The 18,052-nt window shown below is 39.8% G+C and overlaps 2 protein-coding genes across 2 annotated transcripts; both read right to left on the bottom strand.

Moving 5' to 3' along the window:
- Nucleotides 1-2,533: 2,533 nt before the first annotated feature.
- Nucleotides 2,534-3,894, bottom strand: LOC107659903 (oligodendrocyte transcription factor 1-like). Its single transcript, XM_016449006.1, has 2 exons — nt 3,697-3,894; nt 2,534-3,239 (listed from the first exon to the last, which is right to left on the bottom strand). The coding sequence occupies exon 2, from the start codon at nt 3,236-3,238 to the stop codon at nt 2,534-2,536; it is 705 nt and encodes a 234-aa protein (XP_016304492.1). The 5' UTR covers nt 3,239; nt 3,697-3,894.
- A 9,121-nt stretch (nt 3,895-13,015) lies between these two features.
- Nucleotides 13,016-16,551, bottom strand: LOC107659900 (oligodendrocyte transcription factor 2-like). The gene is made up of 3 exons (XM_016449002.1): nt 16,504-16,551; nt 14,852-15,076; nt 13,016-14,437 (listed from the first exon to the last, which is right to left on the bottom strand). Exon 3 carries the CDS (start codon nt 14,393-14,395, stop codon nt 13,574-13,576), a length of 822 nt encoding a protein of 273 aa, XP_016304488.1. The 5' UTR covers nt 14,396-14,437; nt 14,852-15,076; nt 16,504-16,551; the 3' UTR covers nt 13,016-13,573.
- Nucleotides 16,552-18,052: the final 1,501 nt, after the last annotated feature.

Below are 18,052 nucleotides of genomic sequence, written 5' to 3'. Positions count from 1 at the left end.
AAGAGAGAGATAAATCCTGGGACATGTGCAGAGGCTCTGAAAGGAGGAGTGGAGATCTTCTCACCCTCATCTTTTCACCAATAGATAAGGATGGATGGCCCTCAATCAGTCTTAAACTTGCCCTAACTCGGACATTCACGCACACACACACACACACACACACACACACACGTACGCACGCACACGCACACACACACTCACGTTTACCTAGCTAGACTTCTGTTGTTATTAAATAAAACAATTAAATAAAATATGAAAATACATTTTTAAAATACAAAAAGAAAAAAAATATAGATTTTTTTAAAATATATAAATTATTTTATTATTTATGAACCACTTTTCCCATGTGAACATGCCCAAAAGAAGTTTTTCTAGATTTTTTTTTTTTTCACTTCAGTATATTTCAGTAAACATATTTAAGCACTTAAGCATTGGAAACACACTTGGTGATATTAGTAGATTAAAAGCAAAACCTGATTTGGCCAATTCTGTGCTTGCAAATAATAAAGACCACTGCATTTTCCATTATAATTAGATTTTCAACATGTTTTGCTTTATTTGTGAGGACATTTTTTAATCACTTGGTCCTCACAAGTATCAAAAACATTACACACATTCTTAAACATAATTGATTGGTTTTACCAAAATTTACTCTCATTAAACAGTTAATGAAACAGATCAATTCGCCTGAGAATTTGTGAATTCACAGTACAGAGGTTTTTCTCTCTGCAACACACACATATATTCACACAGTGGTTGGTCAGGCCATATATCAGTAAAGTATACAGGACACATAGGCATTTTGTGGAGAACAATAGGACACCCTGTTCTACTTTCTCTTCTTTTGTCTCATTTTGTTTTGGCTGGATTTAGCTGCACTGATGAGCTGAAGAATGAACACAAAGAGAGAGCAGACCCCTACATCCTTCTCACAATATGCCCACCATCATCAGAGAGAAAGTTATCACCTCAGGAGAGAACGACAGGAGAAGATGGCTTTAAGAAAAGCGGTGTGTGTGTGTGTGTGTGTGTGTGTTTGTGTGTGTGTGTGTGTGTGTGTGTGTGTGTGTGTGTGTTTGCGTCCTCGCAAAGAGAAGGGTTTTAAGTCGGGGCGTCTTACTTTGATCTTTCCTACTTCTCTGTCCCACCTCTCCCCCCTCTGTACTACTTTTTTTTTAACCTCCTTGTAAGAAAATCAAGTCCTATTAACCCTAATCTCACTTAATGGCATCTACCTCTCCTTTTGTCCCGGGCGATGGGCAACAGGCTCCTTCCATTCAGCCTCTCGCCCTCTTTCACGCGCCTGGCCGGACTAATCCCCTTTTGCAGTGGGACCGATTATTCCTCGTATTTTATCATTATGCTTATGATTATAATCTGCATTCTCATTCACGCACCCCTATCCACAAGTTGGAATTGCTTTTCCCTCCTTTTATGGCTTTCACCGTGCACTGAGATTGAAAGAATTGCTTCTTCTTTTTTTCAGACGCCCAGCCTTCGGAGGGGTGGATGTCAGAGTTTGGGTGCTGGAGAGGGTGTTGTTTGTAATTTAGGTAAGTGAACTCCTTTGGTTTTCCAGGCGTTTGAATATGCTGTTCACAGAGAGTAATGAATAGTGCCACACCGGCCCGTGTAAACGCATTTACCTCGACAAGCAGCGATCAAGGGAGTGGATTAAAGATGGTGAAGCTGGAGAAAGAGTGTGGGCTAATTATTATGGGGCTGTCGGGTTTGATGTGGGGTTTGTTTGGGGAGCTGAATGGGGTGGGTTCAGAGAAAGCTGGGGTAAAAGCAAGGCTCCGTCCTTGTGCTGCAAAAGGGGTGCACAATTAATTATTTCAATCCGTTTGAATGCAGCCGAGCACACACACATGCACACACTTACTATGACAGAACAAGATGAAAAAACAGGAAATGTGCTGAGAGATGAACTCTTGCACTAGTTTCAAACAACAGACACACACACTCTCTTTCAGTATTACTAGTTTAATTCTTAGCAAACACAAAGGAGAGAACAACAATATGGGAGATGTATCTAGGAGTGTTTTGCAAAAGGAAAAACTGGTAACACTTTAAAAGGTTCAGTTAGTTAATGCATACTTGCACATTCAAGTTTATCCCACTTGAAATGTTAAAAATGTATTAGTATAAGTGGAAATGAACATTAACCAAATTTTAATAAATGCTGTAAAAGTTTTGCTCAGTGTTTGTTTATGATACTTAGGGATAGTTCACTGAAAAATGTTGTCATCACTTCCTTACCATCATGTCATTTCAAAACCATGTGACTGTCTTTCTTCTGTGGAACATGAAAATTTCTTCATTTGTGTTCGAGCAAAGAAAGCAGGTTTGGAAACGTCATGATGGTGAAGAAATTATGACAGAATTTTAGTTTTTGGGTGAACTATGCCTAAGGTTAACAAATTGAACATTTTTGTAAAGTGTTACCGAAAAATTAACCAAGACACCCCACCCTTCACAGACATTAAAAAATTGCATGTTGTTGTATTATTATTTTTTAGCCTTTCTCCAATCACTTTGGGAAACGTGTGGAGGGATTAACAAGCACCACCCGTGGGGTCCGACACACCCCACACTGGCACACCAGGTTCTCCGATATGCTGCCTGACCCCCATGCCAAGGGCTCCTCCTCGGTACCCTGAGGCAGAAGGGGGCACTTTGCTGCACCCATTTGCTGCTCAGGAGGAGAAAGCAGAAGCTGTCCTGGCCCGTTAAGAAATGGCCACCCCCCTGTCAGCAGCAGACGTGGTACAGTCCTGCTGACACCCATCCCGATGCTGACCTCGCCCAGCAGACGCCTCATCTCCTGCAAGGAGGAGCCTAGGAGCAGGATGTAGTTACGGGCCAGCACCAGTGTGGAGATCTTGGACAGGCGCCGTCCGGTCGGAGGGGCTCCAGGAGGGAGGTAAGGGTGCTGCAGTGCTCCACCTACACCGGTGGGAGAAGAGTAGGGCACCATGACCTCCCGTAATGCATCCATGGCCACGTTGAGGTCCTGCATTCTCTTCCTCTCACGGCTGTTGATCTTTCTCCGTAGCTCCTGTTGTTCCTCCACACTAAGCTCACGAGGGGGTTTCGAAGATCTGAGAGGCCCCTGGAGACCCCCAGCACTGGAACCTGGTCTTCCTGCTCCCATTACCTGTACCATTCTTGGCATGAGTTGCTGCAAAGAGCTCTTGCCCTGCTCTCTGCACCTAAAACCAGGCACAGCCTGCATTCTGGAAGAAGATATTAAGAAAACGTGTAAGGTAATTGAATAAAATAGAAAAAAATTTTTAAATCAGTATGATATCTTTTGGATTTACAGAATGTGTTCAACCAAAATTAAAATTCTTTATTCTTCATTATTTACTCACCATCATGTTGTTTCAAATGTTTCCAAATGAAGTTTGACTTTCTTTCTTTTGTGGGACATATTTGAGAATTGTCTGTTTTTGTCCTTACAATCAAAGTCAGTGTGGTCCAAAACAACTTTGGACCCCTTTGACTTTCATTGCACAGAAACACCTTCAAAATGTCATCCTTTGTGTTCCACAGAAGAAAGAACAACATGAACAGAACATCATTGGAACACATGAAAATGACTAAATTATGGCAACATTTTCATTTTTTGGGTGATCTCTATATAGTTCAGTTGTTGTGTTGCTCAGTCCTGCTAGCAGGCAAAGACTTTACCTTCAAGCTTTTGGTCCACACACTCCAGATCTTCTTCCAGGGATTCTTTGAGTAACAATAAAGCAGTTCACTTCTTCAAGTCCATATTCATCTAGTCATGAGTTAATCTTCCTAAAAACAGTAATGGTTAAATGTTAAATGCTCAGTTAGATTGTTTGCTCTTTTGTCCAGGTAGTTGTCCTTCATGGAGATCTTTAAACTGTGGCTAACACACTCCCTAACCATTAGAAGAATATGAGAGAAGGACTGCTGTAATGAGCTAATGAGTTTCTCTTTCTCTCTCTCTCTCTCTCTCTCTCTCTCTCTCTGTTCCTGACGCCCCCTCATCTGCCCTCCATGCTAATGATTTGATCATCATTTCCAATGGTTGAAAACCCTGATTGTGAGCACATGTCCCATGTTTATTAAATGGGATCTGAAGATGTCTTTATTTCTGCTAATATCAATCTGCTGCATATCATACCAATGCAATACTGTTATATTTTCTTGCATGCATGGGATATATCGTGACATTGATTTTCAGCTATTGAATGAGGAAGCAAATGAACAAGTGAGCCAACAAATAGAAGGCCTAATGATTCTTGTCACAGGTGGCAAACCGGACATACCCAGCGTAAGACTGATTGTAAAACATACAAACGGTGTAATTATCTCTTTTCCCAAACTATTGACACGCTTTCATTTAGCCTCCCTCTAAACATGAGAGGAAGGAAGAGACGTAAACAGAAAGCATGTTGTTCATGTTGAGAGCAGGAGGTGAGAACATAGAATCTCCTGTTTGTCTGGCAGGGGTGAGAGGAGGGTAAGAAGGTGGCGGCACCCGGTCCTGGTGAATGGTATCATGGCATCCATGCACACATACTCGTAGGCTCAGACAGGAAAGAGAATTTAAAGAGCAATCGCAACGCCAGGCACCTGCAGGGCAACAGAACACAACCTGCCAGTGTGTTGGGGTGTGTGGAAGTGTGTGTGCCTCTAGCTGACCTATAAAAGACAGACTGTGATGGATTAGAGCTGGGATGTTCATCAGCTGTACGTTTGTGAACGTGTGTGTGAAAAGAAACGGTGACAGAAAGGAGGGAGGGCGAGAAGAGAGGGCCGAAAGGGACACCTGCTCTGACACAGCGACAGAGAGAAGAGATGAAAAAGAGAGGGAAAGAAAGAAGCTGGTGTCCACCCGCAACAACGCCCCCCTCCCGCTCTCTCCGTCCTTCCTTCCAGCTTGTGGGGGGTTGAATGGGGTGGCGCAGTGCCGGGGGGCTCACATCCGTACTCCCTGCCCCCAGTGCCGATTGCCTCCGTGGGTTTCATGGCGAGGCTGGAGCGGGTCAGGGACCGGTGGAGCCAGGCAAGGGGTAGATGAGGGCTGTCTTTGTGGGGGTCATAGTGTGCTCCGTCTGGGCCAAGCCGGCAAACTTGGGCTGGGTCTCTGGAGCTGCACCTGGGGGTTCAATCAGCTCATTCACACCAAGCCTGTTTCCTGTAGTTACCAGTAAAACGCCTGGCTGAGGTGGTGTTCACTTGGCACTGCTGGGGTTCCCATCTCTAAGACACACATACAAACATGCTAACACACACATGCACGATAACTTATACAATCATGTAAAAACATGTTTCAACTGCCCTCATGCCATATCAAAAGGGAAAACTAATATATTTTAAGCTGAATATCTCTGAATCACATGTGTATTGCTGTAAATTATATGTTTTTCTGTTCACTAAGGGATGAATCAAGATTACTGATGATAATTTCTGATTAACTGATGATGCATCTTGCCATTTTGAATGTACACATGGACAGTGTGTCCATGGATCCATAAAAATGCATAAAACTGTCTTCAAAATTTAAGGCCACAAAAATTTAAGATCTTACATAATATAAAAAAGTCCTAAATGTGGCTGTGCATGAAAATCATCAATAATCTAGTGTTGCATATGCACTGCAGTAAAAAGTTTTAAGTTTTTAAGTTTTACTAAAATTAATGAATTTATCTATTTAAACATTTTTCATATAGATTTATATTAGCTGCTGTTAAAAATAGCTCTTGTAATATATATAGCCCTAATCACCATTAATATTAAGGGAACTGATAGTGTTAAACTTTCCCTACGTGATTCTTTACAAATGTTGTCTTAACTTATTTTTTATTATATTTTAATTATTTACATTAAAATGAAAATTTAATTTTCTTCAACATGCAGATACCATGTAGAATATCATTAATAAGTAATATGGGCTACAACCCCATTCACTTTCATTGTATGAAAAAGAGATGCCAGGACATTCTGGAAAACAGCTGCTTTTGTGTTCCACAGAAGATTAAAAACCTGACCTGTGATGAAAAAATAAATAATACCCATTTGGAAAAACAATGATCAAGCTTTAGGCCTTTCTGTAATTTATTTCCAAGTTACTGTTTCACAAATGCATCGTATCAACCATTCCTTTTGTCAACAAGTTCTCACTCCATTCTCTTATTTCTTGAGTTTATGTAAAGGTCAACAAGGGTCCGGCAGCACAAAAGCAAGACGGGTGACCAAAAACTGTTCTGTGCGCCAGTGGAAAGCCTCTCTGACAGACACATGAGCTTAATTACCCAGAAACAAAACCACAAACAACAAGGAAACATTGGGCATAAAGAAGTTGGACTACCTGTGCTAACTTTGACAGCTTGCACTGCTAACTGTTTTTCATGATGTGGAAGGTCACAACACAAGCTTATGCAAAAAATCAGTAACACTGAAACGGAGAAGGTCTGCTTCCATATTCATTACCAGACCACGGATGCAGAGAAACGTCTGCTAAATGCCGAGCGTGATATTTCAACTGCCGACTGGCCAGCCCTTCGCCAGCTTGTGTCCGTACTGCACGTACTGCAGAGCTGTCTTGCACACCAACAAACCTGCATAAAGAAAAGTTCTAATGAGAAATAAACAGATGTCACAACTTTATTCTCTCTTTCTCTCCCCTGGAGGGAAGCAGGTGTGGAGGGCGAGACTGGAGGGCCTCAAACTCCATCAGACGATTCACATTCACTTTCACGAATGTGTATCTGGTGGAGATGCTGTAAAAAAGTTGACGTGGGGGTGGTGAGCTGTCTAGAGCTTCAGAGCGCTGCTAACCCTGCTTGACATGTTGCTCTGGGCCGGCGGCCATGGATATGAGAAGATTACAAGCTGTTAATAGGGCGGAACCAATGAGCTGAAGGCTGGGTATTGTAACTCCCAGCATGCTCTGGGAAAGGTTGGCCTGGACAGAACGGTTGGCTTCTCAGATGGATGAGACGAGGCGAAGAGTCACCCCATGGGCCTTTTGTCAAGTTGCCCGAAGAACAGTTGACACAACGGATTCAAAATCATACACAGTCGCTGATGTCCAGAGAGTGCTGGGGATCGTTCTTTAAACACACGCTCTGAAGCAGTCCTGCTGAGGACACACTGATTATAGCTGTCACGGACTACTCAATGCCAGCTGCCATGTGTGTCACATTTCACTAATAAGAGCACTCACTTTGACACGTCACATTGAACATATGCATTGCAGAATGCTGTGCCAAAAGGCTTCATGTAAAAAAAAATATATAATCCTTTTGTGAGACAGAATTCCATTTCATGGTTTTCTTCACCTTTTTGTTGATCTCTTTACAGCACTGATTTAGGAATAAATGCGTTTTGTCAGTTTGCTTCATCATTCACTTCTTTATTGATTCTGACATGTAAATTGTGGGGGTGAAGTAACTATTTCTAAGACAGCTCCTGCCTTTTTTTGCTTCACTTCTATACTTCTATATCTCCTATACACATTATTTCAATGCTTCTGTCAGATTGATAAACTCACCTATACTCAGGCAGCATTCATTTTTGAGTATTAGTTTTATGCAAAATTCAGAATTAAAGAACTGACTCCCTTTCAGTTCATGGGTGTTTATTTGAATTGAACGTTGAGGGGTCTCTCCCAATAATCATATATGGTCAAACTGTTCATTTTTTAGGATGGTCTTCTTCAACGGTCTAACAGTTCTCATCAAAATGATTGAGATAGACAGGCAAATTACAGAAGGTCTGCTTTACCGTTCATGGAAACTGAAGATTAATTCCAGTGCAACTCTTCAGTTTTAACAGTGAAAGGGTGCAAGGTAAGATGTAAGTAGCTAAGCATTTAATATTAGACAACTGTTTTATGATAGAAATGTTAAACAACCCACAGTAATTTCCAGTGATGCAAAGTTCAAATGGGTTACTTTACAATAAATTCTACTTATTTTTTCTTTATTCGCTTAAATCCCTTTAAATTCCTCTCTTAAAGGCCTGTTTTGAAATAAAATTTAACTAATTGTTATGTAAATGTATTGAGGTAGAAAATTAATTTATGCTGCAGAATTTGTCACTTATATTCATGCACATGTAGTTCCATTCATTTTTTTACTCACTTTGCTTTAAAAGTTGTCAAGCAGTTTGACTAAAAAAAGAACTATAAACTAGACATTAAAATTAAAAAATGTCAGACTTCAGTGGAGATTTAATGAAGTTATTGAAATTAAGTATTTTTTCCAGTTGATAGCTATACCCAGAGCCATTTCCAAGATGGGCTCATGAGCTTTAAAAAAGACTTCAGAGTGAACTTCCCATCCATAAGGGAAAGTGAAGGCTCAGGGGATATGATAGATGAGATGACAGCACATTAGGTTTGTGGAGAAGACAAGGAATAACTCATTGACTAGCTGAACAGACAACAAGACAAAGAAAACAAAAATCAAACAGAAACACACATGCCCACAGTCAGATCAGGCTAAAGGGCAAAGTCCAGTGGTAAAAAGGTTACAGGAAAAAAAATTAACCAGCCAAAAATGGCCTAAACTCATTAAACAGGTAACAAGGCAATGAGATGTTCCATTGTTTGATTATATGTCCCATTGTTCGAATATAGTATGCTTACAGAGTAAATGACCTAATTTAGCTTTCTGGTGTTGAATGTTAACTATAGTGTTGTCTGCCCTCCATTCAGGCAGTGCAGGCCTGATGAAGGATGGATTCTCAGACACTTGTCAAGGCGGCTGAAAATGAGTGAAGATAAATGAGAGAAAAGAAGAGTCAGGCGATCCATGCAAACTGAGAGCGGAACACCTCTATCAATCAACCATACATCAACCACCCTGACACATGCACACACAACACAACCCATCTAAATGCAGCAATACAAGACAGAGTGTGTATTTGAACTCATGTGTGTGATGACAGAAGTGGGCAGAGAACGTTTCTTGCTCACTCCTTAAAGTTACTAATATGATTTTGTGCTGCAGAATGACAGAGAACGAGAGTGTTCCCAGTGGACTCAAACAGAGAGACATACAGTATGCCAGAACAGGATCAGACTGCAGGACAAAGTCATCAGGTACACACACACACACACACACACAGTTTTTCTGAAAGGACACTGCTCATAAGATCATTTCTCTGAAAAGGTTCAGCTGGACAGCAAAAAAGCCACAAACAAAAGGTCCAGCAGCCACAAACCCTCATTGGCCTGTGGAGCTCCCATGGTGCTCTTTGATGTTAAGTTGTCCAGGCCCTGTCCTCTTTTCATAGAGCATCCACACTCGTTCAGTCATGAATATCCAAGAGTTCAGCCCCTTACAGGATTATCTCCTTTCTTTAACCGCTCAAACATTCTTAATGCACATCTTTCTATCTATCTTACACTCCTTTGACTCTCTTTTTTTCTCTCAGTTTCTCTGCTCCATCTGTCTTAGTCTCTTTCAGTAAACACATTGACTCTCTCAGTAAACACATTGATCCACCCTGTATAACAGTGCACTGGCTTTAAAATCATAGACTTGTATGTGCACACAGTACCCCAGCTCATGACCTGCAAACAAGCACACAGACGCGCATACATGCTGTCTCTCTCACTCTCTCTCACTCCCAAAAGCCCAATAGCACTAGTTGAAACAGAGACAATTTGAAAAACTTTGTCTCACTTTAAAACATTGATATTTTTGTTTACCATGCCCCAAAAAATAGTTTTTGTGGTTTTTTTTTTTTTTTTTGGGAAGGGGGTTTTTTTTTTTTTTTTTTTTATATATATAAAGTTTATTTATGCAGCAGAATGTGTCACCCAAATTTATGCCAGTCTTGTTTCACTCAATGTTTTTTTACTCACTTTCCTTCAAATGATGATGGATTAATCAAACAATCATCACAAGACACTTCATGAATTCCAACAAACTAAAATCAAGAATAATACAATGAATTTTACATGGAAATGTCCTCCTCTCCATGGGGTGTGTTACATAAGGATGAACAGATGATGGAGGGTGAGATAAACAGTCCCAGGGGAGGTGTGGTCTCATATGGCCACTGTATAGGTTCCTCAAATCATCCGTCTGCTGCTCCTCCTCTAAGATGTACTTCTTGGAATGATTATGTGATAAATGACTGACACTCGCTATAACGATGATGGATCAATGAAACTAAGAGGCCCAAAAGCACATTTTAGGATTGAAGGACACAGAGTGGATAACTGTACTTCTCTCCCCATCTCTCTTTCCTGTTGCTTTCGATTGTCCCACAATGCTACAGATGCACTTAATTGATTTGTTTATTTTGGCTCTTCTTCTTTTTCTCCACATTATTTGTGTTTTTCCAGCACCTTTGATGCATCTCTTCAATCCTCTAGCTGTAATCCTTTGGGCTAACAAGGCCCAGTGTTTGCGTCTGAATGGCCCAACATCTGTGCTGAATCAGAGGATTTAAAAATGGCTTTAAGATCTGAGTTTAAAATCACCACACACACATAAATATTAAACACTAAACAATCTGTGAAAATGCTATGCATGAGAGTGCTCTAGCCTACTTCAGATAAATAGTAGCTATCTATTGAAAAGGTTTCCTTTATAGTCTACTTTTTCTAACAGTATAGTAAACAGTTACATTATATAATGCAACAGATTATGTACATTCAGTTGTTATTGGACTCATGACATGTTACTTATGTAGATTTATTAGCCAAGGTCTATTAGTATCTGTAATGACACTGTATATGTGTCAGCAAGTCTGAGTGAGAGGAGGCCTTCGTTAAGGTAGACTGTGTTCAGTGGCTCTGCGGGGGAGGTGCTGCTCTGATTAATTTGGAAACGTGATAGCGTGTAATTCTCATTACCTTTCAGAGTAATTGCATTTTACGCGGAGCAAATGGGCGAGGCGGCTGAAGATTACTAACAAGCAGATGTTAGTGAAGGAAGACAAGACATCAGCAGCCTGTTTGCTTTCATGGAGCTCAATCTGGGTAGAAATTACTATTACACTGACAGCTACTGTGGGTGTAATACTATTTTTTTTTCATTGAAACTTTTAAAAACTTACGTAAAGATTTGTTGATGTATATGAGCCATTTTTGTTTAATTTAAACTATCCAGTTGGCATGATGTTTTTAAACTGCCCAAAATAAATCGGCAAATAAAACAAATTAATTAAAATAAACTATCTTCTATAATAATCAGTTAACGTTTGTCCATATAAAATAAGAATGGCCCTCTTTGTTGTACAAAATTAATATAACGAATTTTAATAATACAATATAATGAATTTTTTTACATATAAACAAATAAACAAGTGGCAAATATGAATATTCAAAAGCCAGCTTCACTCCATATCGTTCCAGCTAAAAAATCCCTTGGAAAACATTGCAACAGAAAGAGCAATCTGCCATCCAGCTGCTGGCGTTTAGTTTTGTATTCCACCTAACATACCTTTATTTATTCCATCCATATCGCAGGATTTTTATTTTTTTTGTGTGTGTGCATATTTTGTGTAGTGCAAGACTTCAAATACGTTTCCTGCATTCTAAATAAATGATCCCCTCCTTGAGGCTTAAAACATGAAGGTTATCTCATTTTTTCCAGAATGAAGTGGATATGCTTCATAAAAGTTAATTAGAAAATCTACAAGGTCTCATTTGGAAAGCTGCCCAAATCGGCAGAATCATTGGCTGATAGATAAGGGTGTTCACAGGTGACACAGAAGTGAAGTGAAGAAATGAAGGCGAGTTCCAGAGCTTGATGTCACCTAGACGTGCCAAATTATGAGAAAAGTCATTGTAACACATTCATTATATCACAAATAACTTGTTCTCTATCTGACCATAGGCTGGAATTGATATTTTCTCTCAATCTGTGTCGGAACTTAATCAATGATTAGCCTATCCTACAGTTCAGAATTACTGGGTTATGAAAAACAATTTTGTCATTTTAACGCAAACGAATGCAATGGTGGTGAAGGCTATCTAACAGCTCAGAAGTTGAGCAAAAATTCGTTTAATTGCGTTGATTAGAATGATCAATATATTGATTTCTCTCTCTCTCTCTCTCTCTCTCTCTCTCTCTCTATGTGTGTTTTTATTAGTTAAAAAGAAACTTGTTATTCAGTTGCATGTTAGTTTAATTTGCCTGTATAAATACTATCTAGTATCCTACAGGATAATGTGTAAATCATACAGTTGGGATAAATTATGAATATATCATTGTTTAGATCATTTAATGCGTTTGAAATAAAAAAATATTTTAGTTATATCGTAACTAAAAATTTGATTTACGGAATGTGTCAAACGTTAGTTGTTACTAATGAAAATATTGCTAGCCTAAAATACAAAATAAAATATAAACTACATTATAAATATAATGTATATTAAACAATATAATATAAAACAGACTGTGGTTGAGGGTCTATCTGTAAGCTTGGAGCAAGTTATTGAGCATTCGCACTCTTTTTAGACCGTCTTTGTTCCAGTTTACAATAACTAAATGGTGTCGGTCTGAGCACTCTCTGCTTGTTGACCTCACGAGCGAATAACTCATTTGTTTCGAAGAATAGGCTACCTTTTTTTTTTCATTCCAACAGTGCTGTAATTTAATTTTCTTTTAATATTATTTTTTGACGTGTTGAGGTTTCGAGATAGATAGAAGATAGATAGATAGATAGATAGATAGATAGATAGATAGATAGATAGATAGAAACCGCAATTCTGTTAGAATGACATCAGTTTTTGACCACATGATTTCCTTTTTCATAAATCGGTCACCTCATTTTATTGATTTTGTTTTTGTCTTTGTTTATTTTGTTTTTCCTTTCTGTCCCTTTCATGTTGGAAGAACTATTTATAACTTATGTGTGAGTTTGCATACTGAATAATAATAATAATAATTATAATTATAAATTAGGTTAATTAATCAAGCACAAACAAGCAAATAAATGCATACTCTTAAAACATGTATTTTACAGTTAGGACTCAAACATTCACCGCACATTAATTTGAAGGTGAACAGGTGCATAATTCCTATTACAGACAGCGCTTGGCAAATTAATTCTGACCCCAAACATAAACTGGGGAAGGTAATATAAAATCTCTCAAACTGTACAAACGCTATCTACATATGTATACAGTACAGTCCCATTATGTTTTTTCAAAGCTATAGGACTTTTTAATGTATAATTTCGTCTAATAGTAATGGCCCATTAAACTATTTAGCCCACTTTAACTGCAGCATGAATTGTAAGTTTTAATTTATTCTTAATTGTATGCTATGAATTTCTTTCGCATTAAACTTCTTTTGTAAATAGCAGTCCCGTGTTTGAAGGCTAAAAAGAGTAAGGTATGCCATTTTCACAAACTTTATACACAGAAATGCACGTGGATAGTAAACCCTAATAACTCTAAAGTGTTAGAAAACTCTATGTTAGTGGCTTTGATCCATTTTCTTCGCTTCAGAACTGTGCTTTCCAAAAACAAATTGTTCAGCCATAAACTGATACACACGATAATACAGCTTTTATATAAAGTCTATGGTTCCGTCTCAAAGTTATTTTACCAAAGTTCAGTGCTTCATTTTGAGTCACTTGTCAGTCGTGGCATGCTGACGGTGCTCATACCGGACACGTGAGGCGGAGGAACCTGGCACATGCTGCACGGACACGGGATCCCCGCACCCCAGTGCTGGAAACCAGCGCCAAGTGTGCCAACGCTGGCTGTTGGTGCTTTGAGGAGTCCGTGATGCGGCCTGATGGCTGAGAGACCCGGGCCGGAGAGAGATGCGGCAGTGGAGACTGCTGGTGGAAGCAGAGGATGGTGCACCGGGTGAGACGAATGCGAGACAGCAGCGGGATGACCCGGTAACGGAGCGCCCGCCGCGTGCGTAAGGGTGCCACAACTGGATGGGTGGAAGGCGGTGTGATGAGCCCCGCTCCCTCCTCCGTAGATCTCGCTCACGAGCCGTTTCATCTCCTCCAGCGAGTTGCTCAGCATAAGGATGTAGTTGCGTGCCAGCAGTAGGGTGGCTATTTTGGAGAGCTTGCGCACGGATGGCCCATGGGCATAGGGCATGACTTCCCGGAGCCCGTCCATGGCGATGTTGAGGTCGTGCATGCGTTTTCTCTCGCGGCTGTTGACCTTGAGGCGCATGTTCTGCAGCTCATTCTCGGATAGAAGTTTACGGTCCTTTTTGGAGAGCATCTTCAGAGACACTGCGTCCTCGTCGGCGCTGGAGACGCCGCGCAGGTCTGCACCTCTTAACTCCGGAGGAGAATCGCTCTGCGTTGAGGAGACGGCACCGGAGAAACCCACGGACTTCTTGACAGCAGACAGGAAGAGATCATCGCCTTCAGGAGAAGAAGGTCTACTGGACACTCGGCTCGTGTCGGAGTCCATGGTGTTCAGTGCGCTCTCAGATTCTCGCAGATGTCAATATTCCTTTAAAAGAAGGGAATGATTAAAAACTAAAACTTAAAATGAATGTAATACAAAATAAAAACGAAAAGTTAAAAACTAAGTAATACGGTTTGATTAAATGCAGAACAGCAGATTTAAAGTCCTAATATGTCCTAGAGATTCTTTGCAACTCGCCAACTCAATAAGTCTACAAGTAAAGCTGTAAAGTTTGTTACACAGTTTGCCAGTTCAGCAAACTATAACAATATAATTATGACCAGACGTTAGCGATTATCTAATATACCAAAACAGTAAAATAAATTACTCCACTGAATAATTACAAAAAGAACATTATTTAGGCTAATCGTTTAAATAATGCTGGCCTTTACTAATGCGCATTGATTTTATACATTTTTACAAATTAATCAATATTTTATATAGCCTATTCAAACTTACCGGTAGCAGGTGCAAGCGCGTGCTGGTGTGTGGCTTTGCAGAATTTACTCGTTATTCCAGTTCACTCGTGCACTGTTTGTGTTTGGCACGCCCTAGAGTGACGAGGGGTATTTTATAGTAGCTCCCTCCTCCCCACCACCCGGGCCAAGACACCGGGACAATGTCAACGCTTTTCCGACAGCCCGACAAGAACCAATGAGCTCCAGTGGGTGGGGGTCCTAAAACCTGATGTCATTGCAAAAAAACCCGAGGCTTCATTTAATGCATTAGACACACTTCGCATATGGTGCATCTGCATCCTCATAGAACATCGTTGGGTTTGGATTACAGTAAGTCGGTTGAACAAACTATGCAGACTGTCCTTAAGTTATTAAATCAAGTGATGCATGCGTGGACAAATAAAAAAACTTAAGAGAACGTTGTTCGTAATTAACTTTCCAAACCAAATATTACACTGCACGGCCACCGAAAAACTGAACTCAACAAATCAGGTTTTTGTTTAATCTAATTATATTTTTTGTAAATTAAAATAGGCTACATACATAGGCCTATATACATATATCTATAATTCAAATTGTACATAATAGTTTTTAAAATCATTCATTATTATTATTAAATTGATATTAAATTACATACATTATAGGCCTATGTTAAATTACATAGGCTACATTATATTAGTTTTAGCCTATTTCTCACTTGATTCTTATGAATGAATTAGCTTTGAAAATGCAGCTCAGGAACTTGATGGTCAGCGACAGTTTTCCTATAGGAGTAGTGTGAGGGGAGAATGGATGCAAAATGCCGACGCAAGATTTTCTTGGTGATACTGTGCATATTTACCGCCGGATTGAGCGCGGTCAGTTGCAGACACTGTTTTGCGGTTTGAGTGCTCTCATATTGTTTTAACCCGGTGACTCCTTGCGGGCGCAGGACAGCGGACTGATTTCAGCCGTTAAGCGCATTTAAATCGTTAGGAAACGAGGCGTGTAAAATGTTTTTTAACGGTTATGATCTGAAACATATCAATTAGGCCAATAGGGGCAAACAGACGTTATTATTTGGGGAAGAGGATGGCATAAACAGGCGGGTTACACACAGCGCCCATATTTATGAGCAATTTACATTTCGCTTTTACTTTGGAAATTAATTGCACATAGCCTACATACACGCAGACGGTATGTATATTTTTAGATAGATAGATAGATAGATAGATAGATAGATAGATAGAAAGTGTCTGGAAAGTGTTCTTCTGACTCCACAGGTGTAGATTTAACAGACGCATGAGTGAGTTTAGGAGAGACATCACCAGATCAAGGTCGTTAACATATTTTCATTGAAGCATCTATGAGCTCTTGTTGTTTGGTTGTTTTCCCCGTGCGGACAGTCCCGTCTGTCTGTTTGCTTGTTTACTCTCGTTAAATACGCTTATGCAAATGAGTTGGTTTAAAAACCGGCGGTGTCGGAGAGAAGTTGTAGTTTAGTTCCTTCATTATGAATTCCGGTAATCGCACTTGTTAAGTGTACCAAAATGGTAATATATGCCGCGACTGGGGGACAGAAAGAGCCCTATTGTCAGAGCTGCAGTTTATTCCTCGCGCATATAATTATCTAAAATGTCACCCGGGGAAGAATGCACACAAATTCACACGCACCCACACAACACACACTGACTGACAACTGTCTTGGGAGCAATTACAGAGCGAGAAAGACAGGGGTTGGTCTGCCCTCGATTCATCCCAACTTTGGTAACTGTAGTCCGCCGAGAATGTTGCCAATTAAGGCTAATTAAGAGCATGCATGGCTGATGTTATTACCTCTTGATTTAGATCACATGGAGCCAATGACAAAGATGTACATTCATTTTTTACAGACCTGCTTAAACAAGACTTGCGGCATTAACACTGGCCACTTTAGTGATTACATAAGTGCTGCGTGCAAGCCTAATGAGCAATGTAGGCTACTTAATTTTTCGTGGACCAGTGTATGTGGACCCGTTGTCACTGCTGCAATTGTAATTATTTAAATAAATTTAATATGCATAAAAGGTACACTGCTGCAAATTTTTTATTCCGAGTTTTTGACATATTTACTTAAAAACGGAGAAAAGAAAAAGTGAGAAAGCAATGCCAGGTTCCAGACAGCATTTTACAGCTTATTCAGACTTCACAGTTCAGGTGCAGAAAATTTAATCAACTGAAATGACAAAAATACAGAACTGGATACATTTTATGTCACTCAGTCATTTAATTAAAAGCTATTTGTTTAACGAGGGCCTGCCTCAGAGAAAGAGGGAGGGAGAGAAACGTTAGATAGGAGAGCTTTTGCCACCTCAGGGTGAATGAATGTTAGCCTGGTGGATGAGTGTGAAGGGAGACTGAGTGCTAATTTCTGCCTGTTGGCAACGCCAGACTCTTCTTTTCTGATTACCTTTATGAGATAATGATGTGTTTGCGTGTGCATTCCAATAATGAGGTGGGCAGAGGTGTGTATATGTGTAAAAACTGTTAACCCTAAGAGCTAAATTAGCCAGAGCTGTAATTGCAGTCATACTAAAGTTAATGAATCCACCTGGAGTTCAGTTTCAGCAGTTTTTGCATGGTTAACCCCAAACTCAACATAAGCACAGTACTTTACAGTACTTGGAAGCGTGTCTGTTTCTGTATGTGTTCATTTACATTCATGCATTACATCTAACTGTCATGTCATGGCACATTTTACATCTTCAACATTTTCTGCTGTTCTGTAAAACAGAGGTGGTGTTTAGTCAGACAATTTTTTTCATCCTGTCGGATTAATCCAACTGGGAAGTTATTTCCAAAATAAATTAAATTTGGGGCCAAAAGTCTAAAAACACTAGTGAAAATTATTCTGTTTTTCAATCATTTTAAAATGGACCTCTTCAAATTTCCGGGGTTCTCAGAAGCAGAATTCGTCATTGGGTAAACTTCTATAGTGGTGAATGGAAACCACGACAAATATTTTTTACATTCCCACTTGCTTCAATAGCAAAAGAAAAAGTCCATGATAGTGTTTGTATGACCAAAAGAGGTGCATTTACATTCATGCATTTAGCAGATGCTTTTAGCCAAATTTGCTGTTACTCCCTTAGTCGTTAGTGTAAGAAACCCACAAAGAAGCATTACGTTTTCTGAAATGTAATGCCAAGGTAAAACAACACAAAGTACAGCATTATAAATGTAC

This window comes from Sinocyclocheilus anshuiensis, unplaced genomic scaffold (assembly GCF_001515605.1).
Source record: "Sinocyclocheilus anshuiensis isolate Anshui unplaced genomic scaffold, SAMN03320099.WGS_v1.1 scaffold1409, whole genome shotgun sequence".
In the NCBI taxonomy this organism is placed as follows: Eukaryota; Metazoa; Chordata; class Actinopteri; order Cypriniformes; family Cyprinidae; genus Sinocyclocheilus; species Sinocyclocheilus anshuiensis.
The sequence above is the reverse complement of the archived record's forward strand: the minus strand, read 5'-3'. Positions and strand labels throughout refer to the sequence as shown.